The sequence below is a fragment of the Nycticebus coucang genome, chromosome 18, assembly GCF_027406575.1.
Source record: "Nycticebus coucang isolate mNycCou1 chromosome 18, mNycCou1.pri, whole genome shotgun sequence".
NCBI lineage: Eukaryota > Metazoa > Chordata > Mammalia > Primates > Lorisidae > Nycticebus > Nycticebus coucang.
The window spans coordinates 9398703-9426414 of NC_069797.1; the positions used below are offsets into that span (position 1 = coordinate 9398703).

General features: G+C 51.8%; 1 protein-coding gene and 1 pseudogene across 6 annotated transcripts; both read right to left on the reverse strand.

Moving 5' to 3' along the window:
- Positions 1-200: 200 nt before the first annotated feature.
- Positions 201-27712, reverse strand: TRPV2 (transient receptor potential cation channel subfamily V member 2). Of its 6 annotated transcripts, none has more exons than XM_053568592.1 (15): positions 27660-27712; positions 19091-19265; positions 16594-16727; positions 12384-12674; positions 11615-11913; positions 9678-9851; positions 9086-9241; positions 8511-8609; positions 7517-7587; positions 6861-7026; positions 4488-4554; positions 4046-4386; positions 3116-3243; positions 2232-2311; positions 201-399 (listed from the first exon to the last, which is right to left on the reverse strand). In XM_053568592.1, the coding sequence occupies exons 2-15, from the start codon at positions 19174-19176 to the stop codon at positions 305-307; spliced, it is 2187 nt and encodes a 728-aa protein (XP_053424567.1). In that variant the 5' UTR covers positions 19177-19265; positions 27660-27712; the 3' UTR covers positions 201-304. The 6 variants fall into 6 exon arrangements, with proteins under 6 accessions (XP_053424567.1, XP_053424566.1, XP_053424564.1 ...); XM_053568591.1 differs by lacking the exon at positions 27660-27712 and adding an exon at positions 20772-21542; XM_053568589.1 differs by lacking the exon at positions 27660-27712 and adding an exon at positions 20772-21542 and having other exon boundaries at positions 8511-8606; positions 19091-19382.
- LOC128571528 (uncharacterized) lies at positions 24630-24750 on the reverse strand (annotated as a pseudogene).

The window sequence follows — 27712 nt, forward strand, 5'->3', positions numbered from 1 at the left end:
AGTGGGCACAGCATTTCAACCAGCTGCCTATACCCAGGAAGAGGACAGTCCTAGGATCGAGGGTCTCTGTGCCCAGGCAAAGACAGAAGCAGCCTAGCCCCAGACACAGGTGTACACACAGAGACATGCAAAGGCTACCAGCCCAAGGGACCCTGCGACTTTGCTCAAATAATGTTTCCAGAAGACTTTGCTGGGAAAAGAAATTTATATTTGTCACCAAAATTCCCAGGGACCCCAGAGCCAGCAGGTGTGGCTGGAGGAATCCCCTGGTTCATCCTGCTCAACTCCCGCTGTGACTAGGCAGTCAGTGGGACTGGAGGAGCTGAAGGGGCAGATGGTCCTCCTCCAAGGCACCAGCCTCTTGAGGTCGGGAAGCCAGGGTGAGGCCTTTTGTCATGCCTGTAAATAAATAAGGAGCACAGTGGCTTGACCCTTGATTGTATCCCTAGGAGGCAGGCACTAGAGAAATAGAAGGGGTACATCATGCCCTGTGCATAACTGATAATGTTGGAGACCCACAACTCCCTGTGCTCCCCCTACTTCCATGAGCATTTCCTGAACCCCTCCCATGGTGCCAGTCAAGAGCCACCCACCCCGTCCTGAGAGTTTCAAGTCCACAGAGGTGACAGGTTTGTATGTCAGAGACCTGAATGCCTGAGACATGCTGAAGACCTGGAAGGAAGTGAGTTAGGTGCTCAAGGAGCTCAGAAGAGAGAGGACCCATCCCGTAGGGGAGGTGGTGGGTTTGGACACCCAGAGGGAAGGAGGGGCACACGACAGACAAGAGCCAAGGAAAGCAGAGAACAAGAAGCACTGCAGACCGACTGACCCCGCTGCCCTGCAGACAGAGGTGGGGGACCGGGCTGGGTGACGGCTGTCGGCCCTGACCTCCACGCTCAGGAGTGTGGCCCTCCAGGCAGTAGGAGGCACTGTGCCACGTGAGCTGTGTGTAGTTTTTATCCACTTTAGCAGGTTGGAGTGGGGTAAGCCTAGAGCAGAAGGACTTGTCTGAAGGTGCGGCGCAGGCTGGGCCACCCTGCTGGATGCGGAAGCACAAGTGAGGGGTGGGACAGAGGAACTTGTGGCCAGAGAAGGGAAGTCCACACACATCCCTTCCAGAAAAGACAAGTCCACACACTCAGCTCCAGGTGGGAGAGCCAGTCTTGGGGCTCCCACCAGGGTGAGGAGGGGGTGGGGTTACACAGTGACCTGGTGGGGCCAAGGCTATTCCCATTGGGGAATGTCAGGGTGGAGGTGCCAGCAGGCAGTGAGGTGTGGGATGGGGGTGTGGAATGCTTGGCCCACATGAGGGACAGAGGGACTTTCAGAATCCTGGCGTTGAAGTGAAGGGAGAGAGACACACAGAGAAGGGAGAAACGAAACCCAGGGATACATGAGGGCCATAGTCAGGCCCAGGAGCCTGGGAACCCTGCAGGCTGTGGGGCAGAGGAGGTCAGAGAAGAACCCCCACATCAGGGGTCACAGGGGACTCAGGAAGCTGGTAGGGGGTGGGGGACACAGGCCCAAGCAGATGAAACTTATTAGGAGAGAGGAGAAAGTGGGGAAGAGAGCCAATGGAAGATGAGGTGGGAGCTACTGAAGGTTCTGGAAAGAAAGGGTATGCTGCGCAGAGAGCTGATGCTCAGAACAGACCTCTGGGGGTGGGAGAAAGGCATCCTCCTGATGGGGGCAGCAGAGTGGGGTTAGGAGGGGCTGTCACTACACTAGAACAGGGTGCGGGGAGGGGGACAATGGTGCTGAGAGGTGGAGAGGGCCTAGGGATGGCTTCCCCAGGGATGTGAAGGGCTGGGGGACATCTCCAGGACAGCAAGCTGGCCTTCCAACAGGGCAGGACCTCTGAGGCCCAGGGAGATGCTGCCTGTGCTGTGGCCCGGCAGGGGCCCTTCCTAACATGTTTGCTGCTGGGGTCCCAAGGTCACCCCAAGCCTAGCTGGGACAGACTGGCAATAACCACTGGGACAGGTGCAGGGTGCAAGTGAGGCGAAGGCTGGGCTACAGGGAGCACTAAGAGTCTCAGAGCATTTCCCCGGTGACTGCCTAAAAACCAGCCACCAAAGGCATAGGATGGAAAGGACAGGAGGAAGCACCATGTTAGGGGGCAGCCCCTGGGTCCTTCCCCAAACTGCAAGGCTGTGTGGCCAAGCAGACACACACACACACACACACACACACCACACACGGCAGGGGCTCCAGCCACCACAGCTACTCACCAGGTGCACCTGCCCCTGATGGCTCCTCACACACTGTAGGCAGCGTCTGCTCCCATGCAGCCCAGTTCACCTCCTCCACCCTGAGGATGAAAGAGTAGCCCTGAGGTTCTGGGAAGACAGTGATCTAGCCTGCTTTGCCCCAGGGACAGCAAGGAGGTGGGCTTTCTCTGCAGGGCACTGGGCCACACCCCACCTGGAACCCCATCTTTGCAGCTATAAGATTGCAGCGCCCAGGGCCAGGTTTCCAGGTGGAGGAAGGAGCAGCCATCCCTTCCAGCTGTTCACAGCAGTCCAGGGTTGCCCAGAGCAACCAGAGAAGAGGAATTCAGCACAGAGTGCCTTTGTGCTCTTGGGTTCTGGGGCCCTTTCAGGGCCGTTCCACAGGCCTAAGACTCCCTGTCTCCCTGCTCGGCTGCTTCCTCACAAGTGTCTGTTTCAGGCTGTGCAATTGTCACCAGATTTCCTTTCCCAGTGCCCCAGCCTTCCCCACTGTGCACAGAAGGGCTGGTTCTCGCAGTGGTAGCTGGGAGATCAGGCTGGGAGAAATGGGGTAGGGGAGGAGAGAAGCCAGGGCAGGGCTAGCTCACAGAGAAGCCTCTGGCTTCTTGGCCTCCTCACTGTGCCACATTTCAGGGCAGGCAAGGGGTCAGGGATCACCAGTAAGGAACCTTCAGTTTAAGCCACTGGGACAGGCAGATGGCCAGACAGACAGTGGCTGCTGTAGCCTATAGGATCCAGGATCCTTGACCCCACCTGCCTGGGCACAGTCCCCTCAGCCCTGCCTTTCTCATCAGACCTGGCTTTCAGGACAGTAAGGCTGGCCTTGACAGCAGGGGTTGCTGGTTAGCAAGGGCCCCAGGCTGCCCTGCCCTCCCCTCACTCACCTGAAGCACCAGCGCTCATCAGGGCTGCCATCTGGCCTGGTGCCCACCGTCAGCCTCACACCTGCCCGCTGCTTCCTCCTCCTGCACCACCAATAGCCATTCTCCATCTCCAGGACAGAGATGGCTTTCTGGGGACAAAGGATGCATCAGACAGAGCAGCCTGGGACTCTGCCTGGAGGAAGAGGTGCACAGAGCCAAGGGAGCAAGATGATGTGCCACAGCACTTTACAGTATAACCCAAAGTCAGCTGAGCCTGTGAGTTCAAATCTGACTCCAGGCCCTTACCCTCTCTGAGTCTCAGTTTCCCCACTTGCAGACTGTCTCCCCACATGTTCCTCCCATGGTTTTTGGGAAGTGAGAAGGTTACAAGTGCCTGACAACTGCCTGCTCTAACATCCTCCCGGGCTCCAGGGCTCCACACCAAAGGTACCACCTCTCTGCCCCACATGTGTGCACTTTGCAGGGGAGGACTTCATGGCTCAGAGAGGATAAGGGGCTTCCTGAGGGCCAACACTGGATTAGCAGCAGAATCCAACTGCCCTGGACTCACCCATTAGAGAGAAGGTGGGTATCATATAAGCCCCAGGTCCAGGTGACTCTGCCCCCTAATGCCCCAGCAGGGCCAGTCCAGAACTTCACATTGTGGCCATCTTCCCCCACCAAACTGACCCCATTTTACATACAGGGAACACAGAGTGAGAACACTGTGAAGGCAGGGACTCTGTCTCGGTCCCTGCTCTGCGTGTAGTACCCAGAACTGTGCCCTGCTGTACCAGCAGTGGGCACTCAGGAAATAACCTGATGACAGCAGTGATAATGCCGCCAGGTGGGGGCGCACTGAGCTCCTGCTGCGTGCTGGGTGCCAGCCTGAGCGCTTCACACCTGTGAGCTTCTCTGACCCCTGTGCCTGGCGGTGGAGGGGATTCTCACCTGCAGCTTCCAGATGCTCCAGCTGTCATTGGTGACCCTGTTGACGGTCTCGCTCATGAGGGCAATGAGCATGTTCAGCAGCAGGATGTAGGTGAGCAGCACGTAGGCCAGCAGCAGCAGCAGCACCACCCCGCGGAAGCGCAGCTGCTCCTGGAAGGCCAGCTCGCCCATGCCGATGGTGAATTTGAAGAGCTCCAAGGAAGCGTCCAGGATGCCCCGGTACGGGACCTCACCGCCCTCCTCATCCTCCTGTCCCGCCCCAGGCTGCCCTGCCACCTCCGTGGTATTGGGGCCTACGGGGGGCCTGGGGCCCAGGGCCTCCCGGCTCAGGCTCACTAGGGCTGCAAGATGGACGGAGAGGGGTCCTCAGCCTGGGGAGCCCAGCCAGCAGCCTTGAGGGTACACAGGGCCCGCAGAGACAGGCAGGGGTGGAGGCCTTTACCTACAGCGAAGCCAAAAAGGAAGACCAGGTAGACCAGAAGGAAGCGGAGCAGATCCCGTAGGATGACCTGGAACATACCACATGCACCCAGGAGTCGGGGTGGGTAGCCAGACCACCCAGCACGACCCCAGACCCCTGCCTTGGCCCAAGCATGATTTTCATGTACACCATACACACACACACACACACGTGCATAAACCAGCCCTATGGAGCCACACGAAACACAGGGGTCTTTTAAAAATCTCAGATTATATAATTTCCCTGCTTTAAACCCTCTGGGACCAGCCTGAGCAAGAGTAAGTCCCCCATCTCTACTAAAAATAGAAAAATTAGCCAGGTGTGGTGGCAGGCACCTATTATGCCAGCTACTTAGGAGGCAGAGGCAGGAGGATTCCTTGTCTCCAAGAGTTCATGGATATAGTGTGCAATGATCGTGCCTGTGACTAGCCACTGCACCCCTGTCTCTAAAAAAAAACAAACATAGAATTCCCATGTGATCCAACAATCCCACTTCTGGGTATATATATACCAAAAAGAATTGGAGTCAAGAACTCTAACAAATATTTATACACCTGAACTCATAGCAGTGTTATTCACGATAGCCAAAAGGTGGAAGCAACAGACAAATGGAGGCACAAAATGTGGTTTATCATACAGTGGAATATCATTCAGCCTTAAAAAGGAAGGAAATTCTGACACGTGCTACAGCATGGATCAACCTCGCCATGTGAAATAAGCCAGTCACAGAAGGGCAAATAGTATATGATTCTGCTTATATGAGATACTTAGAGTTGTGAGACGCTAAAGTTAAACAGTGGTTGCTGGAGGCTGGGGGCAGGAGACAATGGCGAGGTGTTTAATGGGCATCAAGTTTCAGTTTGAAATGATGAAAAAGTTCTGAAGATGGATGATGGTAACAGTTACACAAAATGTGAATGCACTTAATACTGCTGAACCATACACTTTAACACAGTTAAAATGGTTAATTTTATTTTACCACAATTTTTCTTTTTTTGAGACATAGTCTCACTCTGTCGCCCTGGTAGAATGCTATAGTGTCATAGCTCACAGCAACCTCTGACTCCTGGTACAAGCATCCCCCTGCCCCAGCCTCCCAAGGAGCTGGGACTACAGGTGCCTGCCACCACACCAGACTTAATTTTTCTGTTTTTAGTAAAGACAGGGTCTTGCTCTTGCTCAGGCAGGTCTCGGCCTCCCAGAGGGCTAGAATTATAGACATGAGCCACCTCACCTGGCCTATTGTACATACAATTTATTTTTTTATTCTATTTTACTATTTTTTTAGAGACAGAGTCTCACTTTGTCACCCTCAGTAGAGTGCTGTAGCATCACAGCTCACAGCAACCTCCAGCTCTTGGGCTTAGGCAATTCTCTTGCCTCAGCCTCCTGAGTAGCTGGGACTACAGGTGCCCGCCACAACGCCCGGCTATTTTTTTGTTGCAGTTTGGCTGAGGCCGGGTTCAAATTCGCCACCTTCGGTATATGGGGCCAGCGCCCTATTCACTGAGCCACAGGCACCGCCCTATACACACAATTTAAAAGAAAACGTCTGGGGGCCTCCAAATCTCTCCCCATGGACAAAGCCCCTGCCCCTCCCTACCTCCCAGCTTCCTCTCTTCCACACTCCCTCTCTGTCCCACTCCAGCCACCCCAGTCTCCTGGCTCTGTCCTGGGCACCACAAGCTTGCTCTGGCCCATGGCCTTTGCCTGTGCTGTTCCCTTTGCTGAGAATGCTTCCTCCCTGACTCTGGACACCCAAATCATTCTTTTAGGTGTCAACTTAAATGTTCCCTCTTCAGAGAGACCTGCTTTGACCATCCCATCTCAAGCACTCCCCACTCCACATATTCTCCGTCACACTGTCCTGTGTATTTCCTTTCTAGAACTGAGCAGTCTATATCTTCCTAGTTGTTTTCTTTTCCATTGAACATCAGCTTCAAGAGGGAGAGAGTTTGTCTGTCTTGTTCACTGTTGTATTCCCACGACCCAGAGCAGGGCCTGGCCCACAGTGGACACTCCCTCAACATTTCTGAATGCACACACAAGTGCAGACTCAGACATCTGCCCTCACTTCCCAGGGCACAGACACACATGCTGTGTGCATCCTTTCTGCACCAGTGGAGAAAGAGGCACGTGTCCCGCATGGATGCCTGCACACTCATGTGCATGTGCGTGCACGTGCAGAGCACTAGGAGCAGGTGACTAAATGCCCATACCCAGACTTACATGGCAAGTGTGTGGGCGGTGACACAGGCAGATGCGTGCATGCTCTCCTCTGCCCAGGTCAGCTATAGAGGAAGCTCCTGCCTGCTGAGGCCAAAAGGAGCCCCCTGGGCCACCCCCTTTTCTCACCTTCTGGATCATGACGCTGTAGATGCCTGTGTGTTGGAAGCCACGGGTGTAGTAAAGCAGGTTCAGCCAGCCCAGCACCAGAGAGGACACAAGCAGGGGCAGGTACCACTCGATGGCCAGGAAACACAGCACCTGGGATAGCACTGTGAGCAGGGCCTGGAGCAGGCTGTGGGGGGAGGGGGGGAGAGTCTGACTCAGCTTTGAGGCCACTTGGCAGTATACCCCCAGCCCCCACTGCCCAACACTGACCACCACTGCGTCTCCCGCAGTCAGGTGGCTTGAGGTGTCTTGCATCTGTCTGGGATTGGACCTAATCAATGGCCTGACCTCTGTCCTGGGCAAGTATTTAACCTCTCTGGGCCTCAGTTGCCTCTCCTATGAGACGGGCATAATAATCCTCACACCGGACCCGAGAGTGCTTTCGGGGGTTAAGTGAGGCTCTACGTGAAGGGAGTCCAGGCTCCCCCAGTGTGCAGCAAGGCCTCAGTAAACGTCACTGCCATGGCGGCCTGGAATCCAGGAACTGGCCTGCACGCAGCTCCTGACTCGCTGGAACTCCCTGACTCTGCTTCTAAAGCCAGCCTGGGGTCCTCTGCCACACCTGCCTCTCCCAGGCCTAGAGATTGTGGAGTGAGGAGGAGTGAGACCCCACGTACAAGAGGATTTCAAAGTAGCTATCCATGAAGGAGATCCAGATGAACAGCCGGCGCCGCCAAAAGTACCACAGCTGCGGAAAGGGAGGACAGACGGAAAGAGGGACAGAGACATGGGGAGGGGGCAGATGGACAGAGGGACAGAGACACCAGGCGGGAGGGGGGGGGGCAGACAGACAGAAAGACAGAAACTTACTCTCACAAAGGCTGCCCAGCTGCCCCTTGGGGCCTGGGGCCACACACACACTCCAGATGCTCCCTGCTTGCTAGCCTGGCCATAGAGGAGGCCTGACCAGTAACACTTTGGGGGCTAAAGCAGCAGCTTTGGCTTTGGGAGGACTTGTGAATCCTTCCAACAGCTGACACGGCTTTGGACCCTCTTTCCAAAAAGAGCAGCCACCTACCTACCCACAGACATACAGACAATGCCAGAGGCCTTCTGGTCCCCAGGGATCAAAATGAAGAAGTCACAAATGGCATACAAAGAGGCAAGCTCCTTTCCCTCCCACCTCCCGCCTCCCAGGAAGCCCCGTCCTCCAGCCAACCTGGGTTTCATGCCCAAGTTCTGCCCACTTTGAGAAGCCCCTAATGTCTGTGTCCCCAGCCTGTGTCCTGCAGGCTTGCAGCATTTCCCCCTAAAGAAGCTCTACTGCGGGAGGAACCTGGGCCCCACCTACCTGTGACCTTTCGTGACCCCCAAGAGAGGAAAGTGCCAGCCAAGGGACCTGAGGGAGCAAAGCCTCAACTGCCAAGGAATCAGTAAAGCCGTCTGCTGCCCCATAGCAATCCCAGAAAGCACAGCATGGAAGGTGCCCGGGGCTCAGAAGGCAAGGCCAGAAGCCCTGGCCCTCAGCTACTCTGGGAGGACTGGATATGGCAGCCAGTTTCCCAGCCAATGAAGGGATTGCGGCTAACTTGCCCTAAGGTCTGCTGGAGAAGACTAGGTCTGCTCTGGGTTAGCTGGCAGACACAGAGGAGAGAGTGGGGGAGCCCTCACCTGGCCCAGGAGGAGGTAGATCCCCCCCAGCAGGATCAGGATGTGGCCCAGCAGCAGCACGGAGTTTCCCGCTGTGGCCTTCACGGGGAGGAGGGCCTGCTGAAGACACTCAGGTAAGACCCAGCAGCTCACTCTCCCAGATCTGAGGGCCCATGCTGAGCTGTGGAGAGGCCACTCAGAGCAGCAGAGGGAATGCAAGCTCCAGGGAGGGACCCCCAGATTCCAGTCTCCTGGGAGGCACTTTGTGCACTTACGGGGCCTGGGTTCAAACTCGGACTCCACCACTCACAGCCTGTGTGACCTGGAATAAGTTACTTTGCCTCCCTGTGCCTCCCTTCCCTCAACTGAGGATGATAACAGCTCATTTAGGGTGTTTAGGGTCCTTTCTCACATACATGAGCACTCAGTGAGTATTCATATTGTTGTCACTAGCTGGAAGGCGCTGACTTCCCTCAGAGTGTGGGTGCATCACTCCCGCAGCCTCAGCCCAGCTTTATCCTTTGTAGAAGGGGAATGGCATCCCTTCCTCCGTGGCTGTTTCCTCCCCCAGGATGTGCCCACATCCCTGCCCTTGCCTTCTCCAGGGCAGGCTGGTGGTAGGCGACAGCAGTGAAGACAAGCATGTAGGTCAGATAACACAGGAAGTTGAAGAAGAACCTGGGGATGAGCAGATCCCATTTCTCCTGCAGCAGCTTGTTCAGGGGCTCCAAAACCACCATTCGGTGCCGGTGCTGGGGTGGGAAGGGGAGAACCATGCTACATTCAGCAAGTGCAGATGAAGATTCACTCCATGTCATGTCAGTGCAAGGCCCAGAGAAATGGAGGGGAAAGGACGGGGAGTGACTCTCACACTCCCAGGACTCTCTAATGACCCCACTACAGCCCTCACTGCTGCACAGTAACGGAGAGCCTCACCCTGCGGAGGAGGGGCTGATCGGCAGAGACACTCTCAGTGGTTGCTGAGGGGTCCCTTCCGGTGGTCCCCGTGTTGGGAGGGCCTGCAGTGTCGACTGAGTATGGGCCTGGCAGCCAGGGGCAGGGCCACACCTGTGGGACATGCAGCCACAGCCCCGCTGGCACAGAATAAGGTATGGTCCAGCAGTAGCTCCGATTTGTGGACCTTACCAAGCCCTTCAAGCACATTCACACACACCCCTGCGAGCTCACCGGGCTCCTGCAGTGAAAGGCGATGATCTCCAGCACTGAATTCTCCTCCCAGCTGTCCACAGAGGCCAGGTCGTACAGGGACACCCGGACGGGCCCGTAGCACCACTCGGTGAACTTTCGAGAAAGAGCCTGGCACGGCCCTGAGAACTCCCGCTGCAGGATGTGCCTGAAAATCTGCAGGGCAGCCTCCTGAGATTGCTTGCCAGCCCCTCCCCACACTGATGCTGGGCCAAGACTGTGAAACGCCCAGCTTGTGACTATGGGCCAGAGCTGCAGCACTCACCCCCCTCCACGGGGGTCACGTGCTCAGACACAGGGCACACTCTCACACCCACCCAGCTACATACGCCCCAGCCTGTTGGCCACTCTGGCTCTTCCTTTCCCACTTCCACCCCATGGCCCTCTTTCCTGGTCTGCTCAGGTGGCAAAGAGACCCCCAGCCTGTGGGTCGGAGGCCACCAGCTATACATGTGCATGTACTTCTATGATCAGAGTCCAGAGATCTCAACAGCCTTGAAAGGCTAACCCAAACAGGTTAAAAAATTATGTGATTTCACAAATAAGGAATGGGGTAAAGAGGTACAGATGGGGAGGGTGGCTTCCGCATGGCACCCCTCAGCAATCATTGAGAGTGTCTCTGCCGATCAGCCCCTCCTCTGCAGGGTGAGGCTCTAGACCAGGCGTCCTCGAACTTTTTAAACAGGGGGTCAATTCACTGTCCCTCAGACCGTTGGAGGGCCGGACTATAGTTTAAAAAAAAACAAAAACTATGAATAAATTCCTATGCACACTGCACATACCTTATTTTTTTTATTTATTTTTTTTTTTGTGGTTTTTGGCCGGGGTTGGGTTTGAACCCGCCACCTCCGGCATATGGGACCGGTGCCCTACTCCTTGAGCCACAGGCGCCGCCCTGCACATACCTTATTTTGAAGTAAAAAACAAAACGGGAACAAATACAATTCACACCACTTCATGTGGCCTGCGGGCCACAGTTTGAGGACGCCTGCTCTAGACAACAAAGTGAGGTTCACACACCCCAGGAAGACCTCAGGAAACTTGGAGGGCAAGAAAAAAGGATTAAAGCTTCTATCTATGTTTATTTTTATCATAGCTTTCTAAGCATGGCACTGTGTAACGGCACAGGTTGTAAGTCGCTGTAGCCAGACCTGACCTCAGGGATCAGACACCTAGTAAGCCATTCAGAAAAATGGAGCCACATAGTGCTCACTCTTTCTGCCAAAATAACACAGCTAAATCAAAGTTTTAGGCAACAAAAATGAAAATACAAAAGTTTGGAAGAAAGGCCAGCCCCAGTGGCTCACACCTGTAATCCTACCACTCTGGAAGGCCGAGGTGGGTGGATCACCTGAGCTCACAGGTTCTAGACCAGCCTGAACAAGAGCTAGACCCCATCTCTAAAAAATAGCCAGTCATTGTGGCAGGCGCCAGGAGGCTGAGGTAAGAAGATCACTTGAGCCCAAGAGTTTGAGGTTGCTGTGAGTTATGACGCCACAGCATTCTACTAAAGATGATAGTAACTTGCTATCTCAATTTAAAAAAAAAAAAAAAAGACCGTCTCCTAATAAAGAAACCCCAGCGGCTTAAAAAAGTTCCCTTTGCTTCATAATGTGATGTAATATAACACATTATATTAACACACTTGGTTTTTTTTGCAGTTTTGGCCAGGGCCGGGTTTGAACCCTCCACCCCCAGGATATAGGGCCGGTGCCCTACTCCTTGAGCCACAGGCACCACCCAACACACATGTTTTAAAGGTGCATACTGAGATTTTTCTCACTAATAGGGGTGTCCCATAAAAAAATGGAGTAACCAAGACCACCACCTAAGGCTCTTTCTGCAGAACTCTTAGGGTGAGACCTACTGCCTCCTCACCCTAGGGGGAGGAAGAGGGGAGAGAAGACATAGCTGCTTACCTCAATTTTGCCCTCCTTGGCAGCCAGCTTCAGGGGCGTAAGGCCCTGCAGGTTGGGGATGTCCTCAAGCTGCACAGAAGGACAGAGGTGGGCCGCAGCTTGGAGGAGCCTGTCGTACATGTGGGTCACCAGAGCACTGTTCTCCTTAGAGTTGTCTGCGATCATCACCAGAGCATGCAGGACCGTGTTGCCCAGGGAGTCAGTGGCTTGCAGGCTGGCGGGCTGGTGTGGGTTCTCCAGGAGGTAGCTCACCACGTCCCACTGCTTGGTGCACGCAGCCAGAGAGAGTGGCAGTTCACCTGTGGGCCGATGAGGCAGCTTGGGCCTCAGGCCTTCCAGCTTCCACCTGCCCTCCTCATGCTTCTTGGACAGAAGGTCAGGCCTCCTCCAAGCAGGTCAAGCTTCTTTACTATTTAAGGGATCGGAACAGGGGCCAGCCAACTAGGGCCCCTTCTGCCTTGCTTCTTGCTCTCTTTAGGCACATTGCCCCTTTGTTCTGACTCTGCCTGGTTGCCGCAGGCCAGCTCCAGCAGCCCGCTCTCCTCCCTGGGTCAGGGCTCTGCGCATGCTGAGCCTCCATGTCCATACCATAATAAAACATCTCTTAAAACAAATTTCTTTTACAGGAAGTGCAGTGGTTAGAAGTAGGGTGTCAGGGTCAGACAGACCTGGTGTTAAGTGCCAGCTCTGCCACTCACTAACCATGTGACCTTGGACGAGGCCTTACCCACCCCCCGTGGCTCAATTTACCCAAGAAAGCCTCACTTACCGAAATAGAAGCAAGTCCCTTGGCCCTTCTGAAAGAACTGGCCACAGGCCCGAGCATGCACATCAGCTCCATTCTCCACTAGGAGCGTCACACACTGCAGGCTCCTCTTCTCTATGGCAATGTGCAAGGCACTGTGGCCTTGATAGTACTCATCCGTACACTGGGTGTTGACCAAGGGCTGTGGATTGCCTGAGTCCCGGTCGATCTGCAGCAGTGGCAGGATGCAGGCGTTGACCCCATCCTGAAGATTCAGCACAGCTTTCATCAGGCATGTCTTCCCTGTGGAGCCCTCTGTGGGAAAGTGGAGGGGAAGGGGCACGGTGGTGCTCAGACCTGGAGCATTGAGGCTACAGCAAGCCTAGACTCCAAAGTACTCCTGGGAGGATAAAAAAAGATGGATATTCACTCCTGGTGGGAGCACAACCACATATTAAGGCTCCAGGCAACAATTAAGAAAATATCAACAGGTATAACCACAATTCTGCCCTAGAAACCATGTTTCTAAGACACAATTCATCATTTATGCAATGGTGTCTATACAAGAATATTTAAAACTGTATTTGTAAGCGGCACCCCTATTTAATAGTGACAGCAAGTCAGTTGGCCTCTCTTAAACCTCAGTGTTCCTCACTGTAAAAAGAGAATATTCCAGGGTTAAATGGAATATAAACAAAATGCTTAGCACACAGAGGGCCTGGCACACAGCTAGTAGAGGCCGAAAACTACAAACAACCTTATGGCCATTGAAGAGGAACTGGTTAACTAAATTAAGGTAAGTCCACATGATGGAAACCTCCCTCTGCAGCTGTTACAGTGACTGAGTACAGTATGTACTAATGAAAAGCGTACAAGATTCATAAATGGGGGAAAGCACACTGCAAATTACTATGTGTCAAGATCTCATGAACATAAATATCTTCTGTTTTTTTTCTTTTTTTCTTGAGACAGAGTTTTACTCTGTCACCCTGGCTAGAGTGCCATGATGTCATAATAGCTCACAGCAACCTCAATCTTTTGGGCACAAGCAATTTTCTTGCCTCATCTTCCCAAGTAGCTGGGACTACAAGTGACTCCCCGATGGCTGGCTAGTTTTTGTATTTTTTAGAGACCAGGTTTCACTCTTGCTTTTGCTCAGGCTGGTCTTGAACTCCTAAGCCCAAGCAATCCACCTGCCTCAGCCTCCCAGAGTGTTAGGATTACAGGCATGAGCCACTGCGCCTGGCCTGTAAATATATTCCTAATGTGTTAAGAAAGTCTCTCTCTACGTCCACATCAACATCTGCAACTTTGGATTTTGTGATGTGGGCTAATCTCATTGGGGTTAGGTGATATCTCGGGTGGTTTTGATTTGCATTTCTCTGATGATTAGTGACAATGAGCATTTTTTCATGTTTGCTAGCCATTTGTCTGTCTTCCTCAGAGAAGGTTCTATTCATTTCTCTTACCTGGTGACAGATGAGATAAACTGTTAGCTCTTTTTTTTAATTAATTTGAGTTCTCTGTAGATCCTAGTTATCAAGCCTTTGTCAAATACATAATATGCAAATATCTTTTCCCATCCAGAAAGTTGTCTATTTGCTTTGATTGCTGTGTCCTTAGTTGTACAGAAACTTTTCAGTTTAATTAAGTCTCATTTGTTAATTTTTGTTGTTGCTGCAATGCTCTAGAAGTCTTCTTCATAAAATCTTTCCCTAGGCTGACATCTTCAAGAATTTTTCCCACACTTTCTTCTAGGATTTTTATCATTTCATGCCTTAAATCTAAATCTTTTATCCATCTTGTATCAATTTTTATAAGTGGTGAAAAGTGTGAGTCAAGTTTCAACCTTTTACACGTGGTTATCCAGTTCTCTCAGCACCCTTTATTGAATAGGGATTCTTTCCCCCCGCATATGCTTTTGTTTGCTTTGTCAAAGATCAGATGGCTGTAAGACATTGGTTTCATCTCCTTGTTTTCTATTTGGTTCCAAATGTCTATGTCTCTATTTTTGTGCCCGAATCATGCTATTTTGATCACTGTAGACTTGTAATATGGCCTAAAGTCTGGTAGGGTGATGCCTTTAGCCTTGTTTTTATTAAGAATTGCCTTGACTATAACAGGGTTTTTTCTGGTTGCATACAAAATGAAGAACTATTTTTCCCAAATCTTCAAAGTTGGGAAATGATATTGGTATTTTAACGGGGATTGCATTGAATCTATAGATTGCTTTGGAAAGTATAGACATTTTAACAATATTGATTCTTCCCATCCAGGAGCACAGTATGCTCTTCCTTTTGTTAATGTCTTCTGCTATTTCTTTTTTGTTTGGTTTGGTTTTGTTTTTGTTTTTCCGTTTTTTTTTTTTTAGAGACAGAGTTTCACTTTGTCACCCTCGGTAGAGTGCTGTGGCATCACACAGCTCACAGCAACCTCCAACTCCTGGGCTTAGGCGATTCTCTTGACTCAGCCTCCCAAGCAGCTGGGACTACAGGTGCCTGCCACAATGCCCAGCTAATTTTTTGTTGGCCGGGGCCAGGTTCGAATCTGCCACCCTGGGTATATGGGGCAGGCACCCTACTCACTGAGGCACAGGCGCCGCCCCATGTTAATGTCTTCTGTTATTTCTTTTCTTAGGGTTTCATAATTTTTTGTAGAGATCCTTCACCTCTTTTGTTAGGTATATTCCTAGATATTTAATCTTTTCTTTTTTTTTTTTTTTTTTGAGACAGAGTCTCACTTGTCACTCTTGGTAGAGTGCCGTGGCATCATAGCTCACAGCAACCTCAAGCTCTCAGGCTCAAGCAATTCTCTTGTCTCAGCCTCCTGAGTAGCTGGGACTACAGGCACCCACCACAACACCTGGCTATTTTATTTATTTATTTATTTATTTATTTATTTTTGTAGAGACAGAGTCTCACTCTGTCGCCCTTGGTAGAGTGCCATGGCATCACATAGCTCACAGCAACCTCCAACTCCTGGGCTTAGGTGATTCTCTTGACTCAGCCTCCCGAGTAGCTGGGATTACAGGCGCCTGCCACAACGCCCGGCTATTTTTTTGTTGCAGTTTGGCCAGGGCCGGGTTTGAACCTGCTGCCCTCAGTATATGGGGCAAGCACCCTCCCACTGAGCCACAGGTGCTGCCCCCATCTATTTTTAGAAGCGAGATCTTGCTCTGGCTCAGGCTGGTCTCGAACCTGTGAGCTCAGGCAATCCACCCACCTCAGCCTCCCAGAGCATTAGGATTACAGGCTTGAGCCACCTCACCCAGCCCAGATATTTCATTTTTTTTGAAGCTACTATATCTACTCAGAAGAAAAATAATCATTTATGCACTAGATTATTTATCAAAGCTCAATTTACAATCACTAAGACATAGAAACAACCTGAATGCCCATCAACTCAGTAATAGATTAACAACCTGTGGTACGTGCACAGCATGGAATATTATTCAGCCATTAAAAAGATGGTGACTTCACATCTTTTGTATTAACCTGGATGGAGCTGAAACACATTCTTCTCATTAAAGTGTCACAAGAATGGAAAAGCAAATATCCAATGTACTCAATACTCACATGAAGCCAGCAGACAATCTAATTTGTACCCACATAGGAGAAAAACTCATTTCAATTCAAGTTGGGAGGAGAAAAGGAAAGATGGTGTTTGGGGTCCTCCCACTGAATGGGCACAATTGTAGGGGTATATGGCAAACCTTTTGGGTGCAGGACATAACTATAAGAGGGACTCCACCTAACAAATTCAAATATTATGATTTGGTTGTTTATGCCCCCACATTAACCTGAGATTAGAAAAAGAAAGTTCGTAAAAAATACATCCCAAATTATTAACAGGGGCCCAGAAGGATGACTGCTTTTACCTTATGCTTTCTACATTTCCTACTGTTTGCAGAGTGCGCATATGTTATTTTTCTAATCAGTCCAAACAATAAAGATATTTAAATTTGGGGCGAAGAGTGCTCTGAGATGTGGAGTGTACGGTGTATGTATTATATATTGTATCTCAACAACACTGTTATGAGAGAACAGTGTTTGAGCATCCTTTCACCTCGCCATGGGTCGAGGGTGGCAGAGGAAGCTGGGAGCCCAGTGGAGTGGAAGTGAGAGGCGGTCAAGGGGCTGGCCCTCAGGTCCTAAGCAGGGTACAGGCCCACCCAGCCAGCCCAACTACCAGCCCACAGGATGCTACGGTCTGGGCCCCATAGGGCAGGGTCTACCTGTGTACTCTGAGTCAGTGAGGAACTTGCTGGTCCGGCGCAGGTATTCTGGTAGTCCAGCCAGATCCTCTGCAACACCCCTGGAGACCACGCTGAAGAGCCGGTCACGGTCAAAGCGGTTTGGGTCTGGCTGGCTATGGTGGATACAGTTTGTGAATCATGGAAGAGAAGGGCCACAGTCCCCTGAGGAAGCCCTGTATCCCAGGGAGCCCTTTCAGGGAGCCCAGGAAACACTGTACACCCCTCAGATCCAGCAGCCCCACTGAAGCCCTTCTGAGGGCCTGTACTCTCCCACAGCAGACCAAGGAGACCCCGAGTGCTCAGAGCCCCAAAAGGAGGAGGAGGAGGGGCCTGCCCATCAGCTAATCTGCTTCATCCTTATCCCGGCATCACAGGAACACACAGATTTTTCAGTATCAAGTGCTCATCGTTTTCCAGATGCCATGATGCATCACCTCTCAGCAAACTCATTATCTCATAGGGCCTATTTCAGCACATGCAACTCATGGTGGCTCTTGAGTTTGGGTATGGGTCTGGACAGGGCTGCGGAAGGTCGCCGCCGATGATAGTGGCTGTATGCACCACTGGCGTTGAAGAAAGAATGAAGAAAAGCTCCCTTCTTTCAGAAACTGCCTATTGACCTCAGAAGAGTCTGTACCTTAATCCTCACATCAGCTGTATAGGTCGGGAATCACTCTTTTTTCCACTAACTTGCCCAAAGTCACACTGCAGAACTGGGGATTTCATGGGAACTGTCTAACTCTAGATCCTGACTCTGAACCCCCAGAGAGATTCTAGGCTTGGCAGCAAGAGATTTCCCAACGGCAGTCAGAGTATCATGTGGGCCCAACATCGAAACATATTAGAGGTTGTCCCGAGCTTTACTGAGAAGCCACACTTCTGAAGAATCTCTCCCAAGACCCCAAAAGTGGTCTGGTAGCTCATCAGAATCTGGGGGAAGGGCATGGAGCACTCCTTCCTAGGCTGTGTCACTATTCACAGGGACCAGCTCACCTCTGGGACTCTTGGTACCATGACAAGCAGCTAGGAAGGGACAAACAAAGGTGGGAGGTGCTATTTGATGTTTGAGGACCTTGGGTTAACATCTCCTGTAGAGATGCGCCCAATGCTCAGTGGTTAGAGTGCTGGCCTGGGGCTGGTGGGTTCAAAACTGGTCCAGGCCTGCTAAAACAACAACAACTACAACAACAAAATAGCCAGGTGTCGTGGCAGGCACTTGTAGTCCCAGGTACTTGGGAGGCTGAGGCAAGAGAATCACTTAAGCCAAGAGTTGGAGGTTGCTGTGAGCTGTGATGCCACGGCACTCTACGGAGCAGAATACGACATAATGAGACTCTGTTTCAAAAAAAAAAAAAAAAATCTCCTGTAGAAAGGGACAATCAAGTCAGGGTTGGTGATTCTGGTGTACAAGGTGACCATTGGGATCAACAGCCCGATCCCAGGCTGATTACCACCAGCCCTGCCTCCTCCGTGCAACATTAGGAGTTTGCAGGCCAACTTCTCTCTGCAGACATGACATCACCCACCCAGCACATCACATGACCACAACATGACCAAGAGGGAAGGCTCTGCTGCTTACTTGTGAGCCCTGAGGGTGGCAGTCCAGCTTGGGGAAGTGGTCATTTGGACAAAGCATTTCCTGTTACGGGGTGACATCATAGTCATGGGATAGGGAAGCCTAATGAAGGCACAGATCGAGGCCTGGAAGTGCATTGAGGGGCCTATTCTGCACTGCCCCCCAGAAACTCCACATGCATCCTCTCCCACACTGGTGCTGCCACAGTCGTCCCACACCCAGAACGCAACGGGCTCCAGCCTGCAAGGCCAAGGCTGGTGGGTGTACCCAAAGCACGAGGAAGGAGAAAGGGGCTTCCCTGGAGTCTTGCCTAGCCCATGAGGATCCAACAGCCTCACAGTAGGGGGATGCAGGACTGGGAGCAGGACGCCCAGCGATGGTGAGCTCACATAGTCAGAACGGGAAGAAGGACCACAGGAAACCAAAGTGCACGGGACTCCAAGCAGAAGCCCACTGCCCTCAGTCCCCAGAGTTCTCATCCCCTGTCCTGAGTGGTAGATATAGCCTTGGGAGAGAACTGAGAAGTGCAAGGGACATTTCCAGATACCCTTGACTCCCTCCCTGGATGTGGTGTGGATCCTGCTACCATCCCCAATAGCGACCATGACAGGAATAGGGGTCAAGACATGAAAAAATGAGGTCTGAGGGTCAATTGAGTACTTGGAGCTGGAAGAATGTGTCCCTACAAAGAAGAACATGACCTCCAAGGGCATAAGGCCCAATGGGGAAGGTTCCAAAAGGAGCAACCCCAGAGAGTAGAGCAGAGGTCAGCCTGTCCGGCACAGGAGTGGCAGGCTGTGGGGAAGGGACTCTGGTGCTGGGCTGGCAGGTGAGGTGGACCCAGGTTGCTCTACTAGAACTGAGGGCCTCCCCCTACCCTGGCCCCATCTTCTGCCTCACCTGGCATCTGCTTGCTTTCGGTAGTTAAGGTTCATTTTGATCTGAGGTGAGAAGTTCCGATCCTCGCCCTGGAATGGTGACTCCATGGGGGGTGGCCCACTCCCAAAGCCTGGCTTTCCTTTGTCCACCTCAGCACCATCTTCTTGGTTTCCATCTGACGTCTCCAGCCTGAAAGCTGGAGGGCCAGAGGGTGAGGTCATGCTGAAGGGAGGAGGCTGCTTGATCCGCCTGGAGTCTCTGTGGAGATGGGGATGTCAAGGGTCCCTTCTTCCTCTCAGCCGCAGGTCTGGGGCTGCAAAAGGAAGTGGACGTGTAGAAGCTGCGTGCAAGGAGATCATCCACTGTCGGACCGCAGGCCCACAGGAGGGGCAGTGAGCTGGGTGGGGGGGGGGGCAGAGACTGAGGAGGCAGAGGGACAGACCCGTGTCCTGGAACAGGGAGGAACAGGAACCCAACATGGCATCTCTCTGATGTCATCCACAGGAAGAACATGACTGTCCCCAACATTTCCTCTGGGACTTCTTGATATCTGAGGGGTTATAACCCCTGTTCCAGGATAACAAACGTTTGCATTAACAACACAACCCTTAATCTACACAACATCTTGCCCAGAGGCCAATATTCACAACAACTGAAGGTGTAGGTGCTGGGATGAAGCCAGTCTTTCAGCCTCTCCCCACAGAACAGCAGCTCTCCAGTGCTGGTAAAACCACTAGTCCATCAAACTCCGCATCTGAGCCTGACAAGGCAAGCCTCAGAAAGGGGGAGTGACTTTCCCAGAGCCACCAGTTGTTGGCAGAGCCAGGTCTACAACCACCATGACGTTCCCCTTCAGTTCTCAGAGTCTTTCAGTCTGACTTGTCTCTGAGGGTATCCAATGCCACTGCTCTGTGCCTCGGGGTCTCTAGAGGCTCCAGAGTGGGGAGCTAGCTGTCCAAGCTGTCCCTGCCACCCACCCCAGGCCCTAGGCATGCCCTAGGGAGCTCAGCTGACAGCACAATCTCACCCTCACAGGAAAACTAAAACCACAGCCTGCAGCATGGCAAGAAGTGGGGCCCCAGTCAGGGTCGGGGAGCCCCTGAGCCCTCCACTGGGGGGAAAAGCTATGGGTAGGGACGCAGCACGGTGGGAGAAGGGGTCAGGAAGCAGAGAAGAGCAAGGCGGGCCATGGAAAGTGGAGGTGGCGGCGCTGGAGACAGGCAGGGCCTGGGCCCACTGCCACCCAGCCTCGGCAACCAGTGTGGGGTATTTTCCCCAGAAGCAGGGGAGGGTGGGACCTGCCTGAAGGTCTGGACTTGCAGTTGTGACCCACCACCCTTTATTCCCACATTCGGTAAGAGGTGGGGGTGGGGGGGTATTTTCCCTCCAAATACCATTTACTTGGCTTATGCCTCCAACCAACCTCTGATCCATTCTGCCTCCCTGGCCAGCCCCAGCCCGCCAGTCCCAAGCTCCAGCAGCCCCAGAGGTCTGTCCAACCCCTACCCCACCTCCTAGGACCCCCCTACCCACCCTGGCAAGGCAGAAAGGGGTGTGGAGGTGCAGATAGAGGGAGCAGAGCCCCACACAGACCTGGCGACAATCTGCAAAAGCGAAGAGCCCTCTGGGCCACCCCTGCGGGCTTTGGGGGTCCGGCCCCTCCCATGCCCCGGAATTGCCCCGGAGTCTCCCACCGACTTACCCGGCAGGCTGGGGCAGGGCGCGGCGCAGGCGGCTGCGGGATGCAGGGATCCGCTAGTCTCTGCGCTGCGGGAGGAAGTGAAGCCGGGAGGGGCGGCGGGCGCCGACAGCCCGAGGAGCCCCGGAACCTTCTACCCGGCTCCAGCTCCGGGTTGTGACCTCCTGGTGCTGCCGCCCTCAGCCCACCCTGCCGGCGGGCATGGCCCATGGGGGGTTAATGCTCCCGGGTCAGGAGAGGCTGGCCACCAGAGACTGACCATCTGGACCACGGGCCACACCCTGCCCTGGGGAGACACGCCCCGCCCCTGGAAATCTCACCCCACCCCCACTTCACCCGGGTCTGGCCACCGAGGCCCCAGGTGGGGGTGGGGCAATCAGAGGCAGCACTCGGAGCGGGCCGGGCCTCTGGGAGGTGCCGGCGTGGGTGGGGGAGTCTTGTCCCACTACATTGACATCTATCCCCTCCTCTCCCTCTGCTCGCCAGAGTCTCAGCAACCAGGTGGCTCATTTCTGGGTCCTGGTTGACCTGTCACGGGGCGAGAGCTGATGTGGACGGGCCCACGGAGAGGAGAGGCTCAGCCCAGCAGATGCCCCCCACCTCACAGTCTGAGGGGACTTTCCCCCAGCCTCCTGACCCCAGGGTCCCTGAGTTCTCCTAGTTAGAGGTGCTTCCAGCATCAGTCAGTAGGGAGTATAAGGAGAATCAGACCTCATCTCCCTTCTCTGCTCTGGTCTCAACTTTGAGGTTGGGAGACACAGCCACCATCCAAGTAGCTCCAGGGTTCCCTCTCCCCCATTCCCAACCCTACCCTCACCTCTAACTCCAAATTTGTCTTTCTGCCTGGTCTAAGCCAAAATCATCTCTCCCCGTGGCAGCTGCAGCCCCCTCTAACCTATGTGTATAACCCCCACCCTCATAACTCATTCTCCTAGGGCAACTGAAGTGGTCTGGAAAGGAAAACCAGGTTGCCTCACTCCTTGACTTAAGTCTTCCCCACCCCCATCTCTATGGCTTCTCACAGTAGTTCAAATAAAAGGCAAACTCTGTCCCTTAGCCTGCGGTCCCGGTCCCATGACCTTCTCCCGGCTCAGTCTTCATCTCTCCTTGCAACCCTGTTGGGCATGTTATACTCTAGACTTCTGCTGTCCAGTGTGGTAGTCACTGGCCACCGTGGCTGTTTGCATTTAACATTCACTTCTACTGTCTCATTAGCCATACTTCAAATACTCTAAATAGTCACATGTGTTGGCTTGACGCCTGTAGCTCAGCTGCTAGGGCACCAGCCACATGCATGGGGGCTGGCGTGTTCGAACCTAGCCCGGGTCTGCCAAACAACAATGACAACTGCAACAAAAAAAATAACCAGGCGTTGTGGTGGGTGCCTGTAGTCCCAGCTATGTGGGACACTGAGGCAAGAGAATCGCTTAAGCCCAAGACTTAGAGGTTGCTGTGAGCTGTGACGCCAGGGCACTCTATTGAGGGTAACATAGTGAGACTCTGCACCCCCAAAAAAAGTCACATGTGCCTAGTAGCTACCATATTGGACAGCACAGATAGAGAACTTTTCTATCAACACAAAGAGTTCTACTAGACAGTGCGGAACACATATACATCTACTAGACATGCTGAACATGTTTCAGTCTCCACACATACCTGCTGCACCTGCCAGGGACACTATGCACACACATACAACACACACTGCCCTTGCTCTAGCCAATAATTGAGAGGAAGCATCACCTCTCAATTTGAGCATCACTTCCTCTGGGTCCCCACTATGTGTTCCTATAACACTTTGCACTTCCCTCACCACAATCCATTACCCGTTATTGTAATAATGTTTACTGTCTGCCTTTACCTTTAACAATAATAAATATTGAGCACTCACTATGTGCCAGGCACTGTGTTGAGTGGTTTACATTTAATTCTCAGAACAACCTTACTTCATAGACAAGGAAACCGAGAGCATGCCAGTTTAGGTACCTTGTCCAGGCCACATGGCAGGAAGGTGAGAAAGCAAGGACTCAAATCCAGACCCACACCTTTATCCACCACGTTCTCCAAGAGGTTAGATCTTGCTTTTTTGCTGTTTCTTCAGCACCTAACACTGTGCCTACCACACATGTTTGTGCTCAAGAAGGCTTTGAACGACAGGGTAGCTAACCATAAGGCAAAGGGCATGCTGTGCTGCTGGAGGAAAAGTGAAAATTGGACACCCTCAAATCCTCCAGGGCCATCGCTACATCAGGTGACAAGGAGAACTGAGCAGAAAACCCTAATTGCAAATTTAGCTTACAGAAATCTTTGGATCATTAGCCACCAGGGAAATGTAAATCAAAAGCACAAGGAGGGCTCAGCACCCGTACACAGTGGTTATGGTGCCAGCATGGAGGCTAGGGGGTTCAAGCCTGGTCCGGGCCAGCTAACCAACAATGACAACTGCAACAAAAAAATAGCCAGGAATTGTGGCAGGTGCCTGTAGTCCCAGCTACTTGGGAGGCTGAGGCAAGAGAATCACTTAAGCACAAGAGTTTGAGGTTGCTGTGAGCTATGACACCACAGCACTCTATCGAGGGTGACACAGTAAGACTCTGCCTCAAAAATAAATAAATAAATAAATAAGCACAAGGAGATTCCACTTCACACCACTAGGATGGCTATAACCAAAAAGGCAGATAATAGCAGGGGTTAGTAAGGATATGGAGAAACTGGAACTCTCATACACTGCTGGGGAATTATAAAACAGGACAGGCACTTTGGAAAACAGTTTGGCTATTCATCATAAGTTTAAACATGGAGTTACTTATATGACCCAGCAATTCCATTCCTTGGTATATACTCAGAAGACTCGGGGCCTAGCATAGTGGCTCACGCCTGTAATCTTACCATTCAGGGAGGCCAAGGCAGGTGGATTGTTCACGAGTTCGAGACCACCTACCACCTGAGCAAAAAGCAAGACCCCATCTCTATTAAGAATAGAAAAACAGGGACGGCGCCTGTGGCTCAAGGAGTAGGGTGCCGGTCCCGTATGCCGGAGGTGGCCGGTTCGAACCCAGCCCCGGCCAAAAACCACAAAAAAAAAAAAAAACCTACTATAACACATGAAATAAAGTCACTAATCCTTTAAAAAAAAAAAATAGAAAAAAAGAGGCAAGTGGATCACTTGAGCCCAAGAGTTGGAGGTTGCTGTGAGCTATGATGCCATGGCAACAGCTTGAGACAGTCTCAAATAAATAAATGAATATAAATAAAAAATGAAAGACATGGAAACATATGTCCACATAAACACTTATACATGAATGTTTACAGCAGCATCATTCATAATAACCAGGTGGAAACAACCCAAATGACTGTAGACTGATAAATGGATAAGATAAAATAGTATGGGGCGGCGCCTGTGGCTCAGTGAGTAGGGTGCCGGCCCCATATACCGAGTGTGGTGGGTTCAAAGCCAGCGCTGGCCAAACTGCAACAACAACAAAAAAAAATAGCTGGGCGTTGTGGCGGGCGCCTGTAGTCCTAGCTGCTCGGGAGGCTGAGGCAAGAGAATTGCGTAAGCCCAAGAGTTAGAGGTTGCTGTGAGCCGTGTGCCGTCATGGTACTCTACCCGAGGGTGGTACAGTGAGACTCTGTCTCTACAAAAAAAAAAAAAAAGATAAAATTATATGGATAGTATAAAATGTGTATACTATGTAGTCATGCAATAAAATACAGGGTAGCCATAAAGTTCCTGTGCAATTACACGAACTTTATGGCACCCTGTATCATTCAGCCACTAAAAAAGAAATGAAGTATTGATACATGTTACAATAGAAAAGAAAGCTGAAAATTTAGACTAAAGAAAGCCAGTCACAGAACATTACATATTGCCTGATTCCATTTATTTATTTTCATTAAGTGTTATGATAAAGTACGTATCAGATATTAAACTGGTAAGAACGGATTACTACACTTGATTTTAGCCAAAAGGTCAAGAATCGATCTGATGATTCCATTTATATGAAACATCTAAAATAGGGAAATCTCTGGATACAGAAAGTAAGATTAGTGGTTGCCATGGGCAGGGGGATTTGAAGGAAATGAGGAATGACGACTCCCTTTTGGGGTGATAAAATATTCTAGCTAGGTGCGGTGGCTTACACCTGTAATCCTAGCGCTCCGGGAGGCCGAGGGGGGTGGATTGCTTAAGCTCACAAGTTCGAGACCAGCCTGAGCAAAAAAAAAGACCCCATCTCTACTAAAAATAGAAAAAATGAGGCGAGAAGATCACTTGAGCCCGAGTTGGAGGTTGCTGTGACCTATGATGTCACAGCATTCTACCCAGGGTGACAACTTGAGACTCTGTCTATAAATAAATAAATAAAATACTCTAAATGCAATTGTCAGAATGGCTGTGTAACTCTGTGAAGGTACTACAGACTACCAAATTGCATACTTTAAGTTGGTGAGTTGCATGTGAATTGTATCTTTTTTAAAAAAGTCTTTTCTGGGTGGCGCCCACAGCTCAGTCGGTAGAGTGCCAGCCACATACACGGAGGCTGGCGGGTTCAAACCCAGCCTGGGACAGCTAAAACACCAATGGCAACTACAACCAAAAAATAGCTGGGCATTGTGATGGGTGCCTGTAGTCCCAGCTACTTGGGAGGCTGAGGCAAGAGAATCACTTAAGCCTAAGAGTTTGAGGTTGCTGTGAGCTGTGACACCACAGCACTCTACCCAGAGCGACAGCTTGAGATTCTGTCTAAAAAAAAAGTCTTTCCTGGCTCGGTGCCCATAGCTCAGTGGTTAGAGCACCGGCCACATACACCAAGGCTTGTCGGTTCGAACCCAGCTGGGGCCTGTTAAACAACAATGACAACTGCAACAAAAAAATAGCCAGCGTTGTGGCAGGCATCTGTAGTCCCAGCTACTTGGGAGGCTGAGGCAAGAGAATTTCTTAAGCCCAAGAGTTTTAGGTTGCTGTGAGCTATGACAATACAGCACTCTAATGAGGGTAACATATCTCAAAAAAAAAAAAAAAAAGAAGTCTTTTCTGTTCAGGGAAAAATAGTTGTCTGTTTAGTGGGAAATGAATCAAGCAGAGAAGCAAGACTTCCTCAATCCCAAGAAGCTTCACTCAGTCCAATGTCCACGTAATCAATGTCTCCTTCAAGAAACCTGGGTGCCCCATCTTTCCTATTCTGCTTCATTTCACCTTGTAACTTTTTATAAATATTTCATTTATTTTGTTTGAATTTATTTTCAGATGGTTTTTTAATAAAAATAAGAGAAAGATCACAAAATCTAGGGATCAGGGATGAGAGGGCGATTTTCTTTTCACTGTAGGTATATCCTTTGTACTATTTGAAAAATTTACCACTGACTAAAAAAACAAATATGGCATATCTTGTAAAAAAAAAAAAAAAAAAAGAAAGAAAAGAAAAGTCCAACTCGTGCAAGAGATACCTGTGCATAATTAATGCAAATTCTAAAAAGAGGTGAACTGCTGGGCAGGGTGGCTCATGCCTATAATCTAGCACTTTGGGAGGTCGAGGGGGAGGATAACCTGAGCTCAGGAGTTCAAGACCAGCCTGAGAAAGAGTGAGAACCCGTCTCTACTAAAAGTAGAAAAAAAAAAATAAATCAGCAAACTAGCTGGGTATTGTGGGGGGCTCCTGTAGTCCCAGCCACACAGGAGGCTGAGGCAAGAGGATGGCTTGAACCTAGGAATCTGAGATTGCTGTGAGCTGTGACACTAGGGCACTCCAATGTCTCAAAATAAATAAATAGAGGTGGGAGAGAGACTTTTAGAGTCTGGAGGGTGGAAAATGTTCTAACCTTATGAGGAAGGAAAGATGAGATATTTGAAGGGTGCAAGAGGGAAAGTGGAGAAGCCAGGGCCTGGACCTACAGCCTTTGCTTTTCTTTGTAGACATCCCAAAACTTGGGCCAGAGCCAGGGCTGGGGCCACGTCCACTGAACAGATGGAGCCTCCCAGAGGAGCTTGTGTCTGAGAAAAAAGCCAGCTTAGCAGGCTGCACAGGCTTCCCGAAGCAAGGGACACTGAGGCCAAGAAGAGATAAAATATGCTAGCTGGTTCTCAGAGAGCGCCCGAGGGTCACTGACCTCTTTAAAGCCAGGGACCAAAGTCCAGCCAGCGGAGCACAGTCTGCCGGGCCTGGGAGAATTTCCGCTCTCAGGAAAGCGGGATGCCCCTCCGCACACGGCCCCAGGGAGTCCCAGAACTCACAGCCCACTCGGTCCGGATGTGTGGCCTCTCCCACGACCAGCCAGCTCCCGGGCCAAATCCGGGAGACCAGCCCCAAGTCCCTACCCCTGTAGGAAATTTTCCGAACCTCTGGCCAGAAATGGGCCCGTTCCCCAGAGTCCCTGCCCAAAATGGACATCTGATTCTACCAGTGAAAAGCCCAGGAGAAAAGACGTATCGGGGGCACAGAGCAAAGGGGGAAAGGAGCTAAATCCAGACAAAAATAAAATGGGGCAGGGAAAGGAAACCCGGGTCTTCGGACGGTCAGAACAGAGAGACCTACAGACCGAGGCAACAGGCAGAGAGCGCGGCGCCCTGGCAGGAGGGTCCGGGCCAGGGATGCGTCAGGGTCAGACCCAGGCAGCCAGGAGACGCGGAGACCCAGCTGGGGATGGGGCGACCTCCGCGCCCCTGCACCCCCACTCCCTCCCTCAGGGACTGAGCCGCGCCCGCACCCCATCCCCACGCGAGTGCCCCCACTGCGTGGCCGCCGCAGCCTCCTGCCCCCGGTTCGCGGCCGCGCCTAGCCGAAACTTCCTCCAGCCCGCCTGGTCTCGCCGCTCACCGCGCCCACTCGGGGATCCTCCCACCGCGCCTCGGCCTCGCAGCCCACCGCGCTGCGGCGGCGCCCCCTTCTCCCCTACCGGGGTTCCCCGAACTCTTCTGCCTCCTCCTCTGCACAATTCCAGCTCCGCAC